The 21,559-nt window shown below is 39.9% G+C and overlaps 1 protein-coding gene across 10 annotated transcripts in view; it reads right to left on the reverse strand.

The window, feature by feature from the left end:
• Window positions 1–2,336: 2,336 nt before the first annotated feature.
• UVRAG (UV radiation resistance associated) overlaps window positions 2,337–21,559 on the reverse strand; it is a 97,933-nt gene continuing 78,710 nt past the window's right edge. For all 10 annotated transcript variants that reach the window (XM_074816500.1, XM_074816496.1, XM_074816494.1 and 7 more), the window contains 2 exons: window positions 17,771–17,862; window positions 2,337–6,053 (listed from right to left, as the gene is read on the reverse strand). In XM_074816500.1, coding sequence (XP_074672601.1) covers window positions 5,351–6,053; window positions 17,771–17,862 — 795 coding nt within the window. In that variant the 3' untranslated portion in view covers window positions 2,337–5,350. The remainder of the gene's footprint in view (window positions 6,054–17,770; window positions 17,863–21,559) is intronic.

Here is a 21,559-nt window from a genome sequence, read left to right on the forward strand (position 1 = left end):
AGGGAACTGGGACCGTTCTATGTTTGTAGATCTGTTTATATCAGCATTAATATGCTACGGCACTTCAGGAGTTGCCCATTAGGAGTTGTCCATGATTTCAGTTTAACGCTCAAGACGTGACCATGCAACCTGATCTGCAAACACTTTTTTAACAGAGACATGAAACACACACCACACAAGACAGCTGGCAAGACTGACTCCAGAGGTTTAGGCACAGCTCACATTTCAAGCACTATCCCCAAAAGGCATTAGTTGCTTTCAGTGATATTTGCTGAAGAGCATTATCTGTCTCACAGAAGTGGGATGAAGGTCTTGCTGGTACTGCCTGCAACCAAGCTAATGGCACAAACTCCTTCTGACAGGTCCCTTGCAGGGGCTGGTTGCTGCAGTGACACGATACCTCTGGCACACAGGCTGTGAACCCCTGCTGGCAGGTGGACGTGTGACAGAAAGCCAGAGCGTTGCTGCTAAAAGGCCAAAAATCAATAATTAGAGCAAGTGTTAGATTTATTCCTCATCTCACCTCTGCCCAGCCAAGGAAACTGCATTTAGTTTTGCCTAAATAAACAGCCTGAACTTTCAGTTAGCACGGGTAATCAATATAGGTGCTCGGCATCAGGCTGAGGGCTGCTGCCCCTCTCTCCTGCCAGAGCTGGCGGGCTGCGTGGGCTTGGAGGCTCAGCAGAACACACGGGGCATGTTCTCCTCCGCGAGCAATCTTGGGACAACCTTCCCCTGTGCAAGAGCAGAAAGCGTCTGCTTGCTGCAGCTGGAGAAAGCAGCGCCACTTCGCAGGCGTTACTCAAGCCAATTAAAGGCTTAACAGACCCAGGTCAATGAAACTTTTGTAATACCTGACTACCAGAAAGCATTTTTTTCCTTTTTTTTTTTTTTTAATTATTTTTTCAGGTTTTTGATGGCCACTGCTTTAGTTTCTTTTAACAAGTCAGTGCAACACAGAAAAGGACTTTCTGTCCCTGCTAAAACCAAGACCAGAATGGATACAGCTGTTCTAGAAGTGAGAAATTCAGGAATTCAAGTATGGCTTTATCAAAACAACCTATTAAAAGTAACCTAATACAGCTAGATTGAAGAGTCCAGATTAAATGTCAAGCTAGTCAATGCAATACATATAGGACAAATATCACCAGTAGCAGACTGATGTCTGACAATCAATTACTTAGTGGAAAAAGGTTTTCATACTATTTAATGAAAAGTTGTAAACCAGTGTTGCGTTCTGCCATACACGAAATAAGCTGATACCAAAATAACCAGCAATTAAAAGAAGTCTTAGTTGTTTCCTTTTTTTTTTTTCTTTCTCTTGGAAAATGTTTTTTCACCTGGGGTCAAGAAGACCTTCCCTGCAGACAGGAGGTGCTCACAGCTGCCCAAAGTTACCAGCTAAACCGGATTGTTTCAGAGGACATAGAGCATATGCAAACACTTCCACCTGAAAAAGGTCAAAATCCATAAAGCAAGGAGAAATACCCTCTCTGGCCATTTGAAAGGTGACAAAATTAGGTATACAAGAGCGCAAGGTTTATCTAGAACAAGTCTACTCTCTCCAGCAGCACCTCCAGCTGCATTTCAATACAAACCTTTCCCATTCATAGCTTATTCTTCACTTTAATGCAATGATATTTCAACAACGCTGTTCAATGTTGCAAAACAGCTTGAAGTAAAATTTCTCTCCTGTATCTTCCCGCTTGAGCTCCTGGACTATACAGTTGGTGTCTTGGCACGTTACTCTCTGCTGACAGACAGATTGGGTGGGAGAAAAGAAAAAACAAACCCAACAAAACCTGTTGTTCTGATGATGCATGGAGAGTCCCCGTAGCTCTTCACATCACAGCGCTTCGCACCAGTGAGTCCGTGTCGTGGCCGGTCTCCTCCCGATCTCGTGCAGTAGACTCCTGTTCAAGGGGAACATAAGTTTTTTTTTTTTTTAGGCAGACAGATGTTGCTTATTAGCTCGGATCACAGAAGGTGCTGGATGAGTAGCGATGCCTCCCTGATGAGGGAAGACGGCATTTCCACTATCCGTAAAGTTTTGCAAACCCAGCTGCCTCCCAGCCCCACCGTACGCTGTTTTTCCAGCTGCGTGCCATCTTTTTGGAAGGAGCATGAAAAACAACTGCAGCACCATCTCGTGCGAAATAGGATTTGGCGCCAACAAGGCGGTGGGGTCTTCTAGCAAACCCTCTTGCCCAAATATTCATGTTTTGATCAATACGGGCCTGATGAACAATAAGCCAAAGAGTCTGGGGGGCTGGGGAGGATGTTGTAGTTCAAATCAGGCTTGTAAAGAAAACAAACACAAAGCAGCCACACGCAGGTTGAGAGATACTAATCAGTTTTATTTTATAAATACAGATGAGCTTTCCCGCAATTACCAACATAGTTTTAATGTGTCATTTACTATGGGATATTCTGGTTTTGCTTATTTTAAATACCTGGTCAAGCAAGGATAAGCCAATGCTGTTGTGCTTGCTATAAAAATATAGTGGGATATGATCTTCCAAAACTAATATTCTCAAAAATCTTAGGAATTCCTAGTGAGGGGAAAAGATTGCAATGAAATGTTTTCTCCACTTGAAGACATTTGCAGACATTTAGCAGTGTCACAGCTGTGCAGGAACTGAAAGGCTCTTGATAGTTTAAAGCACACTGTGATATATCATCTCACCTTCAAACCTACTATTTGTTTCTCTCCCACTATGCTATTTTCAAAGTAATTTACAGGGGGGAAAAAAATAAACTCAAAAAAGAAAGCTATGAGGTGGCTGCGGTCTGTACAATCCCCCATCCTCACAGCAACGAGAAGTTTGTCAATGCTTTAATTAGCCCTACAATGCCGTCCCCCCTTCACACCACCTTCCATACGGACAGTGATGTAAGTGGAAAAGAAATGTGGGGACAATTTAAGGCCTATTAAAGATACATCCATAGAAAGCCCGTCAAAGAAGCTTTGTGCGACAGATGCAGAAATCAACCATGGTGTTTGACACATTAACAATTACAGGGCTCAAACAGGAACAGCAACACAACATCCGGGAGGAAAACTAGGCCTCATTTGGTCGGGTGCAACCTGAGAAAATGCGCAACTAATAAAACAAAAAATCCAAAGTCCCGCTGATGTGCTACGAACCTAATTTCACGTGTCGCTTAATTGCACTGAGACGCTCCGTGTTTGAGTACGAAACATAGCGACTGCACAACTACTCTTTGGGTTGCTTTGAAAAGTCACCACCACACACAAGCTACTGCCTTTCCGTTATAAAGGAAAGCGAGTGTGCCTACAAACAGGTCTGTGCTGCTTCGAGCGTGCCAGATCCCATCCCGCAGGGTGCACGACTGACTCAACGTTACCAAATTTCACCTAAAATTAGAGTGCTATCAGAAGACAGTAAGATAAAGTCACAGGACAGAGTATCTTATGCCTACTAAATCAATAAGTGCCATGCTTTCAGGTGTTTATTTCTGGCTTTTGGGATGCCCAAGCACAGCAAGAGCTTCCAACCTATGTCTTCTCAAAGATGATGGCAGTGCTTTAAGCTGCTGCAGCCTTTCCTTTAGGGAAGCTTTTCATGAGGTTGGAACAGAGGAGCCTATTCGGGGGAGAAGATACTCGTGAATGTGTCCAATTCCATGCCCAAATTTGCACCTGGAATCATGTTCAATGTCTTACAGAATCATGGTCTCTGCTTCTGAGAGCTTCTATCTAGAACATCGTACTGGGACAGATCAAAGGTAACAAATGGCTGTAGAAAGGCTCGATCCAACAACTCAATTGCAGACACAACCGTTAAAAGCTAACAGAAGAAATGTGAATATAATTTTAATACAATCATTAAGGTGTTACCTGGAAAAATGCATATTCTAGAACAGTGCTATTATGTATACTGGTTCTCACATACACGTCTTGTTTCGACAACAGATAGTTGAGATTACACATATCCACATTTTAAAAAGTTAATTTAGGCTAGCCTTACGGTGAAGTTAGGAAAAAGACTAGGTCATTGGTTCAAAAGAAAGCATAGACCAGGGGGGGGGGGAAAAAAAAAAAAAGCCAGGCTTGATGAAGTGTTTTTTATTCTGCTATATATTTTTATATTTGAGAGCTCACAACTGAGCCCAAATTCTTGGGTATACAATATAGAAAGCAAGAGCAATGAAATCCAAACTGAAACAAATACCAGGAATCACAAAGCAGGCTGCAAATTGCTTTCCCATTAGTGCAGCTGAACACATGTGCCAGTGGTAACCTACCGAACAGCAAACCGCACCTCCAGCGAACTGCTGGAAGTTTCTTCCTTTAAGGTACAGATGGTTAAAAGGATATTAATTTAGATGAATAATGTTAAGTGCCTCCTTTCTACAGAGGGTGGAGTGATTCCACAAATTCACCTAATTCCAAAGTGCTGACTGCATTTTCAGTCTGGGTTTTTTATGAAGACATCTGTGAAGTGCCTCACAGCACGCTGTCCCCGTTGGACACCGCGGAGGGTGGCAGCTGAACCCCTCTTAGGTCGTGCCTTCGTTAGGTCTCTGCTGATGAGGTCTGTGCCCAACTGAAGCAGGGAATGGTCAGGCTGAGATTTTTATACGAAACCATAGAGGCAATTTAGTCCTCAAGGCTTCTACTGGTAGGAACAGTGAGTATGGAGGAAAGGAGGGCAGGGAGGGGGGGAAAAAAAAAAAGTAATTTCTGACTAATCAGGTGCAAGGAAACTGCAGATATCACACAGGTGCTCATTCTCTGGCAAGTTTACGCCGCCAACTGAAGACCCATCAGTGCAAACTAGAACTTCAAAGGCTACAGAGCACAGCCAAAGAGAAAGCTGTCCAATTATAACAAATTCATGGTATTTCTGTAACGCTGGCTACATTGCTCAAGAAAACACAGGAGAACATGGGAGAAGGTAAAGAGGTCTTACCATAAATGGTAATTTATGGCATTTTTAAATTAAGGTTTTTTTCCTTCTGAAAAGATTAGAATAAATTTAACTCTAAATAATAATTAAGAAATTAACAAATATTCATAGAAGGGCCTGATCAGCACTAGAAGTTGTTTCCAGGAAAGCTTTTATAAATGGATTCCAAGCCCTAAAAAAAATTTCCAACAGATTACAAATACCAGACATAAGAGGACTGGAAGCAGAATCAAAATTTACCTGGGCTGTGAATATACCATGATCCTGTGTTATCGTGCTCAAGTCCATTTGTCTAACACCATAGGAATAGCTTTAGCTTTTTTTTTTATAATTAATATAAAGAATAAGTGCAATTTTATCTCTACTCCAGATCACTGATTTCACCTCAATGTCTGCTATCAAATCCCTGTCCAAGCTCACTTGTCCGAACTTTTACGCGGTCTGCGGAAGCTGGACATGTTTTCATTCAGTGCATAGATCCTTCGAGAGAACTCCTCAAACTCCCCTAGGACTTGTTCATCGCACTCCACTGCCACGGCATGCTCCACCGGGATGGAGTTAAAGTCTTCTAGCTGGTCTCCCGTGCTGAACCCCGTCGCTTCCATCCCCATGATCTCCTCCGCTTGCTCCACGGTGCAGCAAAGGACAGGGCCCAGCGAGGGTCGGAACTCACAGGGCTGCTCGTTGCTTGCAGTGCCAGAGCACTCAGCAGGCAGAAACGCCCCGTTTATTGCACTACTATGTCCTAGGAAAGACTCCTGCTGCTCTTGGGCATTGTTTAGGCTCCCGTTTTCTCCATTTAAACTGCTGCACAAGTCCTCGCCTTTCCTGGTATTTCCTTTCGAGGAGTCCATAGAGGTATCCAAGGAAGAAGATATCGATCCAGGTTTTTTATCTAACTCTCCTACACGGGCTGTGATGGCAACAGGCTGGGTTAAAGCAGAGTTGTAACTAGGAGGAGGAGTTTTGTACTGTAGTCTTTCGTTTCCCGTGCTGGCTCGTTTTCGGAGTCCTTTATCTGGAGAAGGAAGCCCACTGGAAAAGCCAATATCCAATCTGCCGAAGCTAGAGCTCTGTCTCTTTGGAACGGGAATTGCACTGGATGTGTGGTGTCGATCACTATAAAAGAAGGAAAGGATAAATCACAGCTGTCAGGCATGCTCACGAGCAATACAGATGTTTAACCAAAGGCTGAAGCAATTATTTTATCACAACTCCGGGCTCCGTTTGGCCAACTACTTGTATCCTAAAGTGCTAAAACCCCAAATGTGTTTAATGCCGTATGAACTACAGAAGACACCCCAGAGGACAACTTTACTGAAAACCGGTAAGATCATGTAGGAACATTTACAAAGCTCTATGGTTTGAAGAGTCAATCACCCAAGAAACCACCACATTACGTTAATTCGTACTGTTAACACCATTTTATAGGACCAAGCTGCACTTTAGAAATTATTACTGTTGACCATATATTTATGTATTTATGGCCTGTACTGGGCCATCATAAACTCTTCAAAAGTGCATAATAATGGCCGAATCCTCTAAGAGCGACTTCTTCCAACAGTGGACTTTCCTGACAGCTGCACAAAGGAGAAAAAACGCACTAACTTTGCTATTTGCAGAGGATTATTTTTGCCAGATCTTCTGCTTCTCTGTGCCAATCATTCCAAAACTTTTTGGGCAAATGTCAGCCTTGGATTCTTGAGGAACATGAACTAATCAAGCTTAATTTACAAGTTTGATTTTACTATTTTATACAGTTCCACAAACCACTTACACTGTCTCAGGGTCTATGATTTGGAACATCCGCTTTACATCATCTGGGGTGTGTTATGTGAAATTTCCTTCATCGGCTTAATCCTTATCCAAATATAATCACCATTCTATATGCAAATAGTATGTTGTACATTAACTTAAGCAACCGCTTCATTTTCCTTCCAGATTTAAAAAAAAAAAAAAAAATTTAAAAATACAGCTATTACTGAATCTGCTGAATATATAACTCCAAGATTTAACTGCTGTCAGTATGAGTCTCTTTCATTAACTCCATTTAAAAGAAACTCCCTTCTACTCAAGGCCTGATACATTTTGGGATCTGTCTTGCAGGGGAAAATCTTGGAATAGTAGTTATGAGCAGTCCCTAGCGTGGATCCTTTTCCACATTACTTTTCTTTTTTTGCTCCCCTTTGTAAATTGGATAAGCTTGATTGCAAGAAGTCCCTCTGTGAAAAATAAGCAACCCCACGGGAGGGCAGTGTGGAGTACTACCGCTCTTTAATTTCCTCTCCCATTTTACCTCCACTCAGCCTGCCCCTTAATACATGCGTAGGGCTTCCTTCTCTTCCATAAAAACCTCAAATTACCTTAAGGAAAAGTTGCTTTTGAGAATTTACAGTTGGGGACAGTGAAGTAGAGAGATAAGCACCACACACACAGCTAGCAGCAAAAACATCAACTTTCTTCTTAGATTGCAACTGTTGTTTCAGACCTTTTTAATGCAAACTTTGTGTAGCATTTGCAGCTTTGTTTGCAAAGGTTTGGAGCATTAACAGAGGCGACAAAACAGAGCAGTATGTGCCACAGATGCTAATAAGTGCTGTATACGTGGTCTTGGAGACTAGCCTTCAAGTCCCTTACTGACCAGAGACTTTAAAGATACTTCAACTGACCCCTACACAACCAATCATTTATTTTTAAAATGATGTAATACAACAGACACAAGAATGTGACACAGGACACTTGTGAACTTTACTCAGGCAATGTGCACTGCAAACATATTTGGGATAGTCTGCTTTCCCTCCCCCTTCCCCCTGCTTAGCGCTTTCTGCCTTGATTCAGACAATAAATAAATACTCAGTATTACTTATTTGATTAAATTCCTTTTATCTTAAATCTTAGCTACGAAACATTTTCACTAGGTTTGCTGAATCCTCCTTAAGAGCAAGCACAGAAAAAGCTGTTTTAAGCTTTAACAGCAAAATGCAGGAAAACAAGGTATTTTGAGTTATTAGAAACTTTACAATTAAATGGTAAATTTTAGGAATTTACCCAGATTCCAAGATGTGCAGATATTCACAAAGCCACAAGTTATTCAAGACACTTCCCTGGGTCCAAGGGCACATCATCCTATGCTTATGTGAACTAATTCCTCATGGACAAGTGATAACTGATTATACAGATCACTGTTCAAATTATAAGACACTCTAGAAATTAAGCAGACGGTGTTTTTCAATGCAAGGTATCTAAGGTTTTGCTGCCTTCCCCATTTCAGATATAGAGATGTTGCACAGCTGAATTATCTCTCTCCTACTTGGACAAGATAGTAACATGATGATTTGCATCTCTTACCAAAGAGATGGGGCAAGATGCATGTCCCATGTTGAGGCACAGAAACAAGGACAAGCAGTGGCTGTGTGCCATGGAACTGGGCAGGGAAGGCCTCCCTCCATCCCTCTTCCTTACAAAACCAAGCCCAAAGTACAGGCTATGATGAGTCTTGCCACTAAGAGGAGCCTAAGCCTGCCATGAGTCTTGAGGAGTACAAAGGGGAGCCTCCAGGCAGGAAAGCTATGAGCTTTGTGCTACAAGGGTTTGGATATGTGCACTGCGGTGATCCATCACTTTGTGGCTCTAAATGCAGGAGGCTCAGAAGAGAGACAGGCAAAAAGGAGAGATGGGTTCTCTACTCAGTCTAGTATTTTAGGCTGGGGAAAAAAACCCTGTTGCTGAAGTTTGCTTTGTTTGTAGTGTATCGTCCATTCAAGACCCAAAGGGCAACACACTTGCTTTTTGCAGTTCTAGAATGAGCTGTATAAAATGTGCTCTTAAGTCTGTATCTATTTGACAAATCAGTTGCCTAATACCATTTAAAATAGTGGGCGTGTACACAATTCAAAGAGAAGATGGGGTGTATGAGAACACCACTCCCATAGAAGCTCCTTTTCAAACACGAACACCACTTATTGCCATCCCTTCCCAAAATAAATTATTTGATTTAATTTGATTCAATTCTGACTCCCAGAACCGATTCCAGTATTACATCCCCTCAACAGTAACGATAAAAATCATTCTGCTTGGTTTCTATTCAAGAAGTCAGGGATGAATCAAATGGGAATGTACTTCCGCTGAACTGGAACACAGGGGGGCTGCAGATTCCAGAGAAACAACCTGACACATTTAAAATAAAAAAAGCAAGACTAGGAATACACAAGAATTACAGGCAGAAAAGGATAACTTTTTCCCCCCTGTGTACAGCAGATGGCAGATATATAGATGTGTCACGTTAGTGACACATCTTCACAACTTCAGCAGCGACAGTTGGGACGGTCTATATGCCACCTGAAGAAGTTATGGTACAAGATACTTGTATCCTTTGTAAAGTAAATGAAGAATTTGATGCCCGTACAGCAGTGAGGGCTTCCTATCTCCTCAACTAGGCACAGAGACAAGAAGGGTTTCTAGGAAATTCTGCCATTTCTCTGGATTTTATTCAACCATCCACAGGTTGAAATAGGCAGTTAAGAGATTAAAATCTAATCCGGGAAGGATTTCAAGGTATACCATGTGGATTTAACTACAGATGAATGTTTCTCAAAATAGTCACAAGGCTATCTGCTCTTTACAATATATTTTAGTAATAAAAGCTCTTGCCTGAAAATGCAAGCAGTCAAAAGAGTATCCAGACAAGTTACACACACAGTGGTCTGAACACCAGCCTACAGACAGGTTTGGAGTGGGCTCTCCTGTTGAAGGTACCACCTTGCAGCACAAGATGCAAGATCTCACAAGAGTAAGAGCCATCTCGGATGAGGAGGATATGTAGGGAAAGAAGAGCCGAAAGCAGCCCTAGGTTTAATGCTGGCTCCTGAAGTTGCAGAGGCACACCATCATGCAAAACGCAAGTAATTCTTGGAGAGATCAAACTCGAGGCAAAGCCTCTTCACCATCTGAACGAGTAGCAGCTGCTACTCTTATTTGTTGTGCCAGACTGTGCTTCAGACTTGCTCAAATTCATTTCTCTTAGATCGGACTCTTTAAAGGGCAAAGACTTAAGCATGGCATAATTGGCAAACCCCAAATTACCTTCAACAAGTGCTAATAAGGCCAATTTAGGCACAACAACAACTTTTCCATGTAGCAGAACAGAGAAATTTAAGTGTCTGAGTAAACCAACGTGAAAACTGTGGTGCCTTACTAGCTCAAGAGAAGCAGGTTTATAAACTGTTCTGATGGGCATGTAAATTTAAGTTCCTCCTAAAAAGAAACATGCCTGAATTCCTTTCTAAATCTAGGCCTTACAGACAAATGGTTGAGAAATTAATTAGTTTGCAGGACCAGGAGAGTTTTTAAAGAGCTTGTTATGACAAGGCTATTCAAGCAAACATGTTATGTATGCCTGAACAATACCTCTTTAGTCCAGCAGCCAAAAAAAATCTTCCCTTCCTTAGTAAGTTAAACTGGCAGAATGATCTATACTAAGTGATCTAACAGGATAAATGTAGCAGCAATACAAAGCTAATCTCCCTCATCTACAAAATAACTTCCCGGTTAATAGAGTACATAAGGGATGCCCCATAGGGCAGTAAAGCAGGAATGATCTTCATTTATCATGCGAGCATTCAAACTAATGAATTAGAACAAAAAGCACTTGCAGCCAGGTTCCCTAAAACTGCAATGAAACAGACCTTACTTAAGACTGCAAAAGCAGGTTTTAAGCTGCTGGAGACATATGCGGGCAGATTTCTGAATGTGTCCATTGCTGCCAATAAATATGAATAGGATGGGTTTAGCTTCAAGTCAGGAATAAATATGGGGATAACAGCCCAAATCTGAGAAAGCAGGAATGAAGTCAATAGAATGGTTTAACTGCTTATCAAATATTATCTAAGGCACTTGGATAAAAGTAAATATGCATGAAGGACTTTGGAGACCAGCCATCTAAGAGTTCATTGCCTAGGCTCCTTCCACGGTCACTGGAGAAAGAAAATGAGCACTGGAGAGAAGGGTGGGTAATACCCCACTGAGAGCCATCTATGACCAGTGGGAAAAATCACCCTCTCAGGATGCCTCCTCTTGACCACAGGGGCAACCCAGGCAACTAGTTTAGGCTGAGTGATGAGTGTCCAGAAGGCAAACACGAGAAGGTGAACAGCTTTCTGTATACTTTTAAGTAGAACAATGGTCACAGTCGTGCAGGCAAGTAAAACAAAAAAACAGCTCTAGGCACAGTGGATTAAGCAGTTAAGTCAAGGAGTCTTTTCCTGTTCCATCACCTCCCTCCAGGTGAGAAGGAAAAATCAAATTGAGGTTTTTGTTCAAAAGTAATGTTTACAGAAAGGCACAGAGCTCAGAAATACTAGGTTGCTATTAATCATGAAAACAAGCAGCTGATAGTAGGTCTCTATTCTGTTTGCATTTTCCTTGAGGAAAAGGCTGTACTGTTACCAGAATTCACAGCACTGCATCAAGGCAAAGTCCAGAGGAGATGCTTTATCAGCTTCACAGCCCATGGAATTAATAAAATATATTAAAAAAAAAAAAGCAAGTCATGTTAGAAAACTAACATCCAATTGCCCAGAAACTTTAGAGACTGTAAAGTATTGTCGCTAGTGAAAAGAGTTTGGCTTGCAGGAGCACAGCCCCTTACTCCAAGGTACAACCTTGACCTGTGTTACTAGGGTTGAGCTGGCTCAGCTTCCAGCCATGGTCCATCTTCTGAGACAGCAAACAGATGTGGACACCTGTCCAAAAAAAGGCCTGCGACTAGTGGAGTACAAAAACTGATTTGATGAACTGTCATCAGGCCTTAATGACTCAAGTCATCAAGTTGGATCACACTAGAACTGATTACATATAGAAGTAGATACAGCTCCTATCAGGAAGCAGGATTTCTTATGTTAAAAAAAAAAGGAAAGAAGAGAAACCTCAGATTTATTGGACATTATAGATAAGAGAATTACATCATCACCAATCTCAATGTTTCAATTGCATCCAAATCTCAAAAGCCAATTCATAAGTCTAACTTCAGCTGTAAGTTTTACTGGCAGCAGAATTACAAAGTAGCTGTTTTCTCCCCAAAATACTAGTTTTGACTAGTTAATAATTAGTCCATTTGGGTATTCTTACAGACCTAAGGCACAAAACATAGAGTCCATGCTGTAAACAGGCGAGATAAAGTGATTGAAGTAGGACACAAATATTTCTAAAGTTATTCTCTTAGTGAACAGATTCTGGTTGTAATCTGTTTGCAGTTTTGATAATAAGAAATAGTTTCTTCAGTCAGATTCAGTTGTGATTATTTAATCTGTCTGCAAGGGGCTCAGAGAAACTGTAAAGCAGTATGAGAGACAGAATACAATTCACAGGCTCAAATATGTATCTTTTCCTCCCCACAAAATGTTTCCTCTGAGGAACATTACTGGATCACAGCTGGTCAAAACACTAAATCTTGATTGTCTGGCCAAAAGCCAAAATCCACAGCTACAGCTCTTTGGTATGAGAATACTTTAAAAAAAAAAAAACCCAAACTTAAACACCATTTGATCTTTTTTGTTGCAAACTATGACCTCATGGCAGTAAGAACGCTAAATGAAGGTGTTTAAGTTGGTTTATAGCCATTTGAAATGTTTGAAGCTCCAAGCACAGCTCCAAGCCAATATCATGTCAACTGTGCTAAAAAGCAATAATAGTTTCTCACCTTCTTAGAGATTACTGGTTAAATAACGCACAATAGCGACAGGGCTGCAAAGGGAGGCTGCCAATATGAAGTTAAGGTGAAATTGCGTCCTTTGGCAGCTAAGAAATTCTGACCCACGCTTCTAAAACCAAAAAAAATAATCTTCATAAATTAAGCTACCAGAGTTTTCTTAACTCAAACATTAAGTTTTAGGCTCCTCTTGAATCTAGCAGTATATGATTCAAGACATACCTTTGAAACACAAATTTAAGCCTTGGCACACAAGTATTTTTGAGTAAAGCTTTTGAATGCAGGCTCAAAAGGACATCTCCCTGACTACAGACAAGGCCTTCTAAAGGAGTATCTCATATTTGCCAGCATTAGATAAGCCTATTGTCTAATCTATTCACTAAGAAAAAAATCTCCTTCTCGCTGGACTGCTCAAGTTTGCAGTGTGCTCTTTACTTGCCATTAATAATCACAAATGCTATCCCTCAAAAATTACACAGAGTAAATAAATTTAAGCTGAAGAATAGGAGAGAAAATAAAAGAATCTCTTTGATTTAATGCAACCATGATCTTTAGATCTTTCCTGCCTTAGGAAAGATAAATCTGAACATGCAAATAGGAATGAAACTATGTTCAAAATGTATAGGCTAGGCGTAAATAGAGGTTTAGTCTCAAATGCTGGAATAAACTGCACACTCAAAAGAAAAAGAATTTAAGAGAAAAACTGCCCAGGGCCTTTTGCATCAGCAAAAGCTAATCTTAAAAATGAGCTGCTTTTCTGGAAGCCAGTGATATTCCAGGACTGAAAAACTGGGAACAGAGAGAATTATTCTCAAAAGGAAAACAGAAAAGATTTGGGGGATCACAACTAGACAGTCTAAATCAACAACAACTTGGGCTCATCATCTTTCACCTTAAGAGTCAAGATCCAGACTTGGTATCAGCAAAGTAAGTTTTTGCAGTTCTGCAGCCTCCGTAACAGAGTGTGCAGGAACTAAGAGATCTGTCTTGATTTCATCTACATACAGTACAAATAATATTTTGTAGTAGGGGTAAAGGGGAAGAAAAGAAAACACAGCAGAATATAGGTGCCAGGAGAGATACGAAGAGGGAAGCAGAGCTTGTAGACCTGCAAGCTTGCTGCAATAAATCACGTGTGTTGGGATGTGAAAACATGTATTAATCATTTAAGTGTCATGCCTGAGAAACCAAAACAACACAAATCTCACCAGGCAGAGGGATCCAGCAGCAATGCAATTAAACCTTGATGCAAAAGCACTGGACTCCGCAGACCTTCAAGAGGGCCAAGGGCTGCCCCAGAGCTCCAGGCAGAACAACGGAGTTCACAAAAGCCTGAAGCAGAGACTTTTAAGGACGAATTTGCTCTGATATTAGTACAAAATAGGTGAGCTCTTCTACAAAAGCTCTGGGGGTTGTTTGTTTGTTTTTAATCTGAAGGGGTAAATAATTTAATTTTGTATGCAAATCTAAATTGATGCTTATCCAAAAAAGCACTTAAGCCTGAAATAGGTACATATTTCAGTTACCCTGAATACCTAGGGGATTCAGTTCCATTCCAGCTTGCAGAGAAATACAGAGTCAAAAGCAAAAATGAGGACAACGCATGGGCTAGGAGTTAAAACCAGCCCTGTTCAAAGAGAAACGAAGTACAGTATGAGTATTGTTTTTACCAGTGTGATTATGATTTGATGGAACTTTAATTCGGCAAAACCCAGCTGCAGTGCTAAGAAAGGGAACTGATGACCAGCAACAACAAAATCAAGCAAACCAGGCAGTGCAGGTGAATCTGTAGATAAGAAAAACCCATCACTGCCTCGTATGTTCCTGCCCTCATTCTGCAAATGAAGGATAACCTGGAAATGCTTTACTGACTATGGTTTGTGGCAGAGGGTATTAGATGACTCACCTGCAGTATCCAGAAAACAAACAAAAAAAATCCTTCAAATCTTCATTTTAACAGCTGGTGGCTTTTACGCTTGTTTAAATATCTGTAACCAGATATTATCCACAAGACAGTGGGCATCTGTACTCTATGTATGCGCTCAACTGCAATGCCCGATTATGAAAGTCTAGCCAGTTTTCCCCTTGAGCTAGACTCCCTGTAAAGCCTCATTTCCAGTTATATTATTAGGAAGTACTAAGAAGCATTGTTTAGCATCATTAGCCTTAAAAAAAGTTAAAAATGAACAACTATTCATACAAGTTTTGGAGGTGAGAAGGAAATGAGGCATAGACATTCATGGGGGGGGAAGGAGGGAATGTGATACTCCCAGAGAACTACATTTAATATTCCTACATGTTTTGAAATATTATCCAGCCAGAAAAATGTGTTTTGTCTTGCTAATGACTGTGTATCACCTATAGGGGAAAAAAACACCCTGGTTGTATGATGGCAAAACCTCTAAGGCACAACTAAAGCTTCTATTATCAGTTCTTCAAATCCAGCACGCACCAGAAGGGAAGAACAGATACCTATGCTTTGAAAATGATTCCCATTTAACATATCCCACAGTCATCCCACCTCTGCTTACTCAAGACTGAAGGAGACATCCACAGCCTGTACCCTTCCCACTCTGCTGATGGGGACACACGAGTGCTACAGAAGTCACAGTTTAGGTATTTTGGCCCTTCATTTTCAGATTTGCCTAGGGGACCACACATCATCTTAGGGTTTTTACACCACAGTGATGGATAACCTGTAAAAACTCACAGTAATATTTTCCTTGATGAAGAAAGCTTTTCTTGATACATCTTGTTAAGGGATAAGAAAAGCAGGGAGAATCTTTTCAGCTGCGCCTGAAATTATTGACAGAATAAAACTGCACAAGGGACTGAGCTTCCTTTTCTCAGGGCCTGTTTACTTCCACTGTTTTGTTGGCTGAGTTGAACTTCCATCAGGCAACACTTTTTACAGTATTGCTGAAAGATGTTACTTTTTCTACTCCCGTATCTGTTTTCCTTTGCCAAGACTCTTCTCCCAGAATAAGTGATTTGGACACTAGCTTAGAGTTCACACGGATCAGAATTTCTGTGCAAGGAATGAAAGATAAAGGCAAAGAATGACAGAAATAAGGGCTGGTAAGAGCTGTAGCTTGATGATGTCCCACAGGATTTTCATCACTGCTACCCACTGAAGTAGAACTTTTGTCCCAAAAGTCTGATATATGGAGCTGTGCTACTCTGAGGCACTAACTCTGGAGCCTGCTCTTATAATTTTCAAATGGAGCAATAACAAAAAGCTTGGGTTTGGTTTTGCATAGAAGGATGTGTGATCACATATGGTCTTTAGAACTGATGTGTTGTTCTTCCCATGTTCTGCATATTACAGGAAAAAAATAAAGAAAGAAGAAACTTTTAGAACTTAGCAACGTTTTAGGACCCTACTAAAATACAGCAGTAAGAATGCTGGTGGCATAGTAAAATCCTTTAAAAGTTGCAGAAATGGGTACATAACAGAAGGCTGTATATCAGGGGGTTTTGCCCACTGTTTTTCAACCCAAAACTGTTTATCACATGACACTTTTTCTGCATTAATTTCAGACAAATATTTCCATCTCTACAAAAAAACACCTTATGCTATGCTGCCTCTACAATTGTCACGCAGAGCACAAGACTACTCTGCATTATGCTAGTAAAGGCTTTGCTATTTCTGCTGGTTTAACACATAAGGAATTCAGATAATATGAATAGCACTAGAAAGCTTTAACTTCACTGTTAAAGAAGGGCCAGTGTCACAATGTTTAGTGTCATTTCACATCAGATTTAAAAACTAGTTCAAGCCTGGGTCTGAGTCTCCCCTAAAAGCCATATGCTAGCCCAAAAAAATATTAAGATTAGGCTATTAGTGCTTTGTAGTTTGTTATCTTATTAGGAATAACTAGTTTCTGTTAAGAAGACTGGAAACACTCTTTCACCTCAGTTTAGCATAATATCTGCCAGAAGAAACTATTTCTTAGACCAACTGAAGTAGCGACGGAGTCCTCATCCATCACCAGAGCATCTGGCAGCAAAACCTGGTGGGGTTACCTCAGACTGGATGATATTTTCAATACCTTGGAGTATCCAGGGCATCTGCATGGGGCTGGGCATGACACAGGGACCACACAAGACCTCTGCAACTTTGGAGCAGTGAATAATTAACCTAGGGATCCTAAAGTGGCACAACGCTATGTTTGGGTGGGATTCTGGCACCCAAAGAATGAAGATGAGAATGCAGGACAAAATAATTGCTTAAGGTAAGAGGCTGCATGAGTGGCTACAATGAGAGGCTACGATTTAAAGACCATAAATTTAAAAAAAAATGCAAATACAAAGCATCTAACACATGCAGAAATACACTTGCTAGTAAATTGTGCCTTCCACATTTACTAAACTTTATCTCAGTGGGTTTCAGGAGAACAGGTCAAGCCTCATGCTCAAACAACTGCTCCAAGGTAAGCCTACACTAACTTTAGTCTTAGAACATAGAAAACAGTCTGCTTTTGTTTTCTGTACAGACAGTGGAGGGTGAGCCTGGATCCTCCAGAGTGAATCAGAGCAGAAGCACTCAACATTTCTCTGGAAGGTTACTACAACCTTCAGTTACTTATTAATGTAGCTTCCCATTTAGCAACAACACTCAACATGCAACAGCTGTTTTCACTAGCAGCAATTATACTCAACAAAAAACTGTGTTGATTGTAATTAAGATTCCCACACAGCTCACCTGAATTACACATTTAAGCCAGTGGGAAGGCAGGTACTGACCAGGCTAAAATCTGTTCTAAGGTGGTTACACCTTTCCACTCTCCTGGACTATCATAATACAGAAGGTGCATCTGCTACCAACTCTTGGATACAGTCTCAAGAGAATGATTAAATCACCTCCCTCTAGTGAGTAACATTGTTTTTCAACCAGTACACCTCTGAGAAGTGTTTGCAGGCCCATCATAGGGAAGATATTAGAAGAGCAGAAGAAAATAGTAGAATATTGTGGACATTTACATGGTCTGTATTTTGGGAAAGTCACAATCTTCAACCAAGCATGCTTAACTCTTGTGAAGAGGAGCTGCTTGTTTGTGAAAAATCATTAAATCTAATTTTTTTTGTAGCATCCACCTTTTTTTTTTTTTAATTACAAAAAATTACTTACCATCTAACCATTAGGCCAAGCTCCATGAAGTTTTTCAGGTTAGGAAGAGTTTGCCTTAGGTCTGGAGTACTCAGCCCATGTTGGTATCTAAGCTACAAAACCAGAAAAAAAAAAAAAAAAAAAAAAGAGTTAGCACTGCTTTCCAAATCCCAGATTCCAATGAATATAACATTATGGCCAGTTAATTTACCAGGTTTTCAAAGAAAGTGTAGTATAATCAAGCAGTTCCAAGATATCTATTCCCCTTAAGGAAATGTTCCATTTAATACTCATAACCTCATTTTAGTGAAACCCACCCAAGAACAGGGACAAAATAATCAGTCAATCCAACTGTTAAACCTCATTACACTTTTTCCATTTCCTATCTGTAACAGGAGAGCAGACTCACAGCTCAATAAAAATACAGCCATTAAGAGAAAACACCAAATTTCAACACAATGTTCTATATTCACAGATTCAAAACATTTATTTGTGTGCAAGTGTCATCTATTGTTCTGAGTGGATCAATGTATGCTGGAATCACTAGTGGAATTACAGTAATGATACATACTATCACACAACTAATCTAAATCTGTGTTCCTTATACCGTTTACATCAACATTTAAACTGCTATTATTCTCATAATTAAACCCAGTATTCAAATAAAATGCCATGTAGCTAAGAGAAAGGCTTCAAACATTGACGTACTTTAACTCAAGTATTAACACCTATGTGGGTGCAAACATAAATGAAAAGATTCAAGACACTGACTCCATGCGAACCGCAACTTGCTTTTACCCTCAGATTACCAAATGAAGTACACATGACATAACTGTCACTGCTGGTAATTATAAACTACTTATTTAAGAAGTCCCCAAACTAAAAATACCTCTGAAGAAAATGGCACATGGAAGGGAGAAAGTCCTTCTTTCTTTCAAGTTTGAATCTCACAACTTCAGGGAAACTTTGCAGGGAAATCTATCCCTCGTGTGGTTAAAATATATTAAAAAAAAATCCCTAAATTCCAATATCTTTAAGACTATTGGAATGAAGCAGTATCAACTTAATATGCAGTTCTCAGCAGATGTTAACAGCTTCTAGAAATCACAGCTGGCCTCCAATATACACATACAGTAACTGCACAAATTTGATACTGATAGAGCTACTTGCTGAAACATGGAACAATCCCACTCAAAGTTAAATTTGTTTTTTAGAATTACACACACTCCTGTAATTCATTAAAGGTGCAGGCAAGCATCCTCAAAGTTAGAAAGATTTCTGACTTCTCCCAAACAATGGGCCAATCAGTTTTTAACAGCAAAAACTCTTGAAATTGGGAATGATTTCTATGCTTGTTGAGTTTTAGAAAGAAAAATTGCTTTGGAAGAAAATCATCCTCAGTACTGCATTGTACAACAGGAGGCCATTTATTACAGAGTTTATTATTTCCATATGGACACAGCCAAGTCATATGGTGGGCTTGGATTCATATTTTCTGCTACAATGACAGAACCTGGATTAATACAACCATACAATATAAATTACTAAACGATCACCACATTCTCCTGATGGGATTACAGTGGATTTCGTTAACCAAAGAACTAGCCTGGGGTAAAAGAAATAAATAAGAAAAACAAAATCAAAAACATTACATTTGTTCCTCCTACTACAATTAAATGTTCATAGAATACCCCTTTTTATAGTCATCCTTAAATTCTAAGGTTTCAGAGCATGAAAAGAATTGGATTAAGGGATCTCTCTATTTCCAACAGCCAAGATCAGAGGAACGCATGTGAGAATCTTGTATCAAAACACGAGCAAAAACACTGTTTCTGCTAAAACACATTTTCATATTGCAAATAGTAGAGATGCATGGTAAATAAACTTAGAATGTAAGTTTTGTGAAGCCTCTGGAAAAAAATATGATTTAACTTTATAAACTGCATTCTATTTTGGCTTTGTAATAGCTTAAAACTATAGCAATATTGCCTTATGTGTCTCTATCAACACAAGCTGATGACGATGTACGTACAAAACAAACCTACATGTAAACCCACAAGCTGCTGAAAAAATCATCTGCCTCCTAGTGACAGGAAAAAAAAAAAAAAAATCAGTTGAAGCATCAGAGCCATGAGTTACTTCCCAGGTTTTAGTCTGGTTCCAAAATTCTCTCCCCATTACTGCAACAAGGTTAACTCCTACTTCGCAGTGGTCTGCAGAAGTCTCATACCCCAAGAAAGAAATCTCTCTGCCTCTACTGAGTGACAGAACACTCAACATGTACAGTGCACAGCAAACGGGAGCATGGAGGGAGAAAAAATGAGATTTCTTTTTTACTTAAAAGAGCAAAACTCCTCTTCCTCATACTCCTGCTCTCTGACAATGCTGCATCATTAGTAAGGACTGGGGTTTTTTCCCCAAACCGTAAAACATTTCTCATACACCTTTCCTTAAATTTAGTATTTTTTAACAGCCAACACCACACATACAGGGATAGCTACCTCACCTCATCCAATAAAAAGTATGACATTGAGCAACAATAAAAACCATCACCTGTGACCTGCTGCAGTACGATTCATACAAGTACCTTTTAACATCAAAATCAGTTTTTAAAAGAGAATAATGTAGGGAGAAGACAGCTGCTTTGCTCATGAGAGTTAAAAGGACCTTAGAGTTTAGCATTATGGAAGATTTAAAGAGAAAAGAGGCAAAGAAGGGGGCAGTGAAACATGACATCTGGGTAGGAAAACAAAAGCAGAAAGAGGTGACCATGTGCTGTCTTGAGTCTCTAAGAAACTGAGTTCACATTTCAACTGTTGCTATTAAACATCACCCATCTCCATCTGCCCCACACTAAGCTTCCAAAGGAACCAGGTATCACTTACAAAAGCAGCATTTTATTTAAAGATTAGATTGTTCCTTCAGGATATTACAGACCCGGCCATCCAAAGAAAACGTGCCTGTTTTAATTTGAGTGAACAAGTGTCCAAGATTCGTGTTCACATTTATGACCGTGTATTCTCCATGGGGCTGTGAGTAAATCATTAATGATGTTCAAGTAATAAAATATTAATTGCTATTTCCTTACTAATATTTAGCTCCTATATACAGCTTTGTTTTCCCAAGTGCTGCGTGAAATGTTACTTGACTGAACAAAAACACGTAGTAAACATGAAGGGGAAAACAAATAAGCTAAAAACATCAGACACTTCAGACTGGAGTCTGAGTCTGCTCTCATACCAGTTATAAGCAACACTTGCTCCACAGAAACAAGATGTAGCAGATGAGACCCATCATATTTTATGAATAGTTCAAGACCAAAGAACTTAAGGGTACTGATATATTTAAGGAAAAAAAAAAACCCTCACTTTGTAATTGATTTCATTTACAGACTCAAAGAGAGAAAGTTTCAACATTTTATTGTCCTTTGTTACTTTGGCTTTTACGTTAACTGACATCATTCCAAGTTATTTAGAGATGTAAAGAAGTAGCTAGTCAAATGTAACTTAAAAAAAAAGTAATGTTTCTGTTTCTACAAGATTTTAGAAAACAACTCCAAATTCATCCAATTTGATTACTTTCTCAGAAAATTTGTATCCCCAAACCTCTGACACTCTAAAGCCAGTGTGATAAACTTAAGAATCTCAGCATTATGAAGAGAGTTTGAAAAGGGGATAGGACTGCTTTTGTAAAACCTGAGGTTTTTTTTGTTTATCCTAAGACAATTTCAGGAAGTACCTGTACAGAAGAATCTGAAGAACAAGGATATTAAATTTATATTAAGGCCAACTCCACCTCTGTGGAAGACCA

This window comes from Strix aluco, chromosome 2 (genome assembly GCF_031877795.1).
Source record: "Strix aluco isolate bStrAlu1 chromosome 2, bStrAlu1.hap1, whole genome shotgun sequence".
Taxonomy (NCBI): Eukaryota; Metazoa; Chordata; class Aves; order Strigiformes; family Strigidae; genus Strix; species Strix aluco.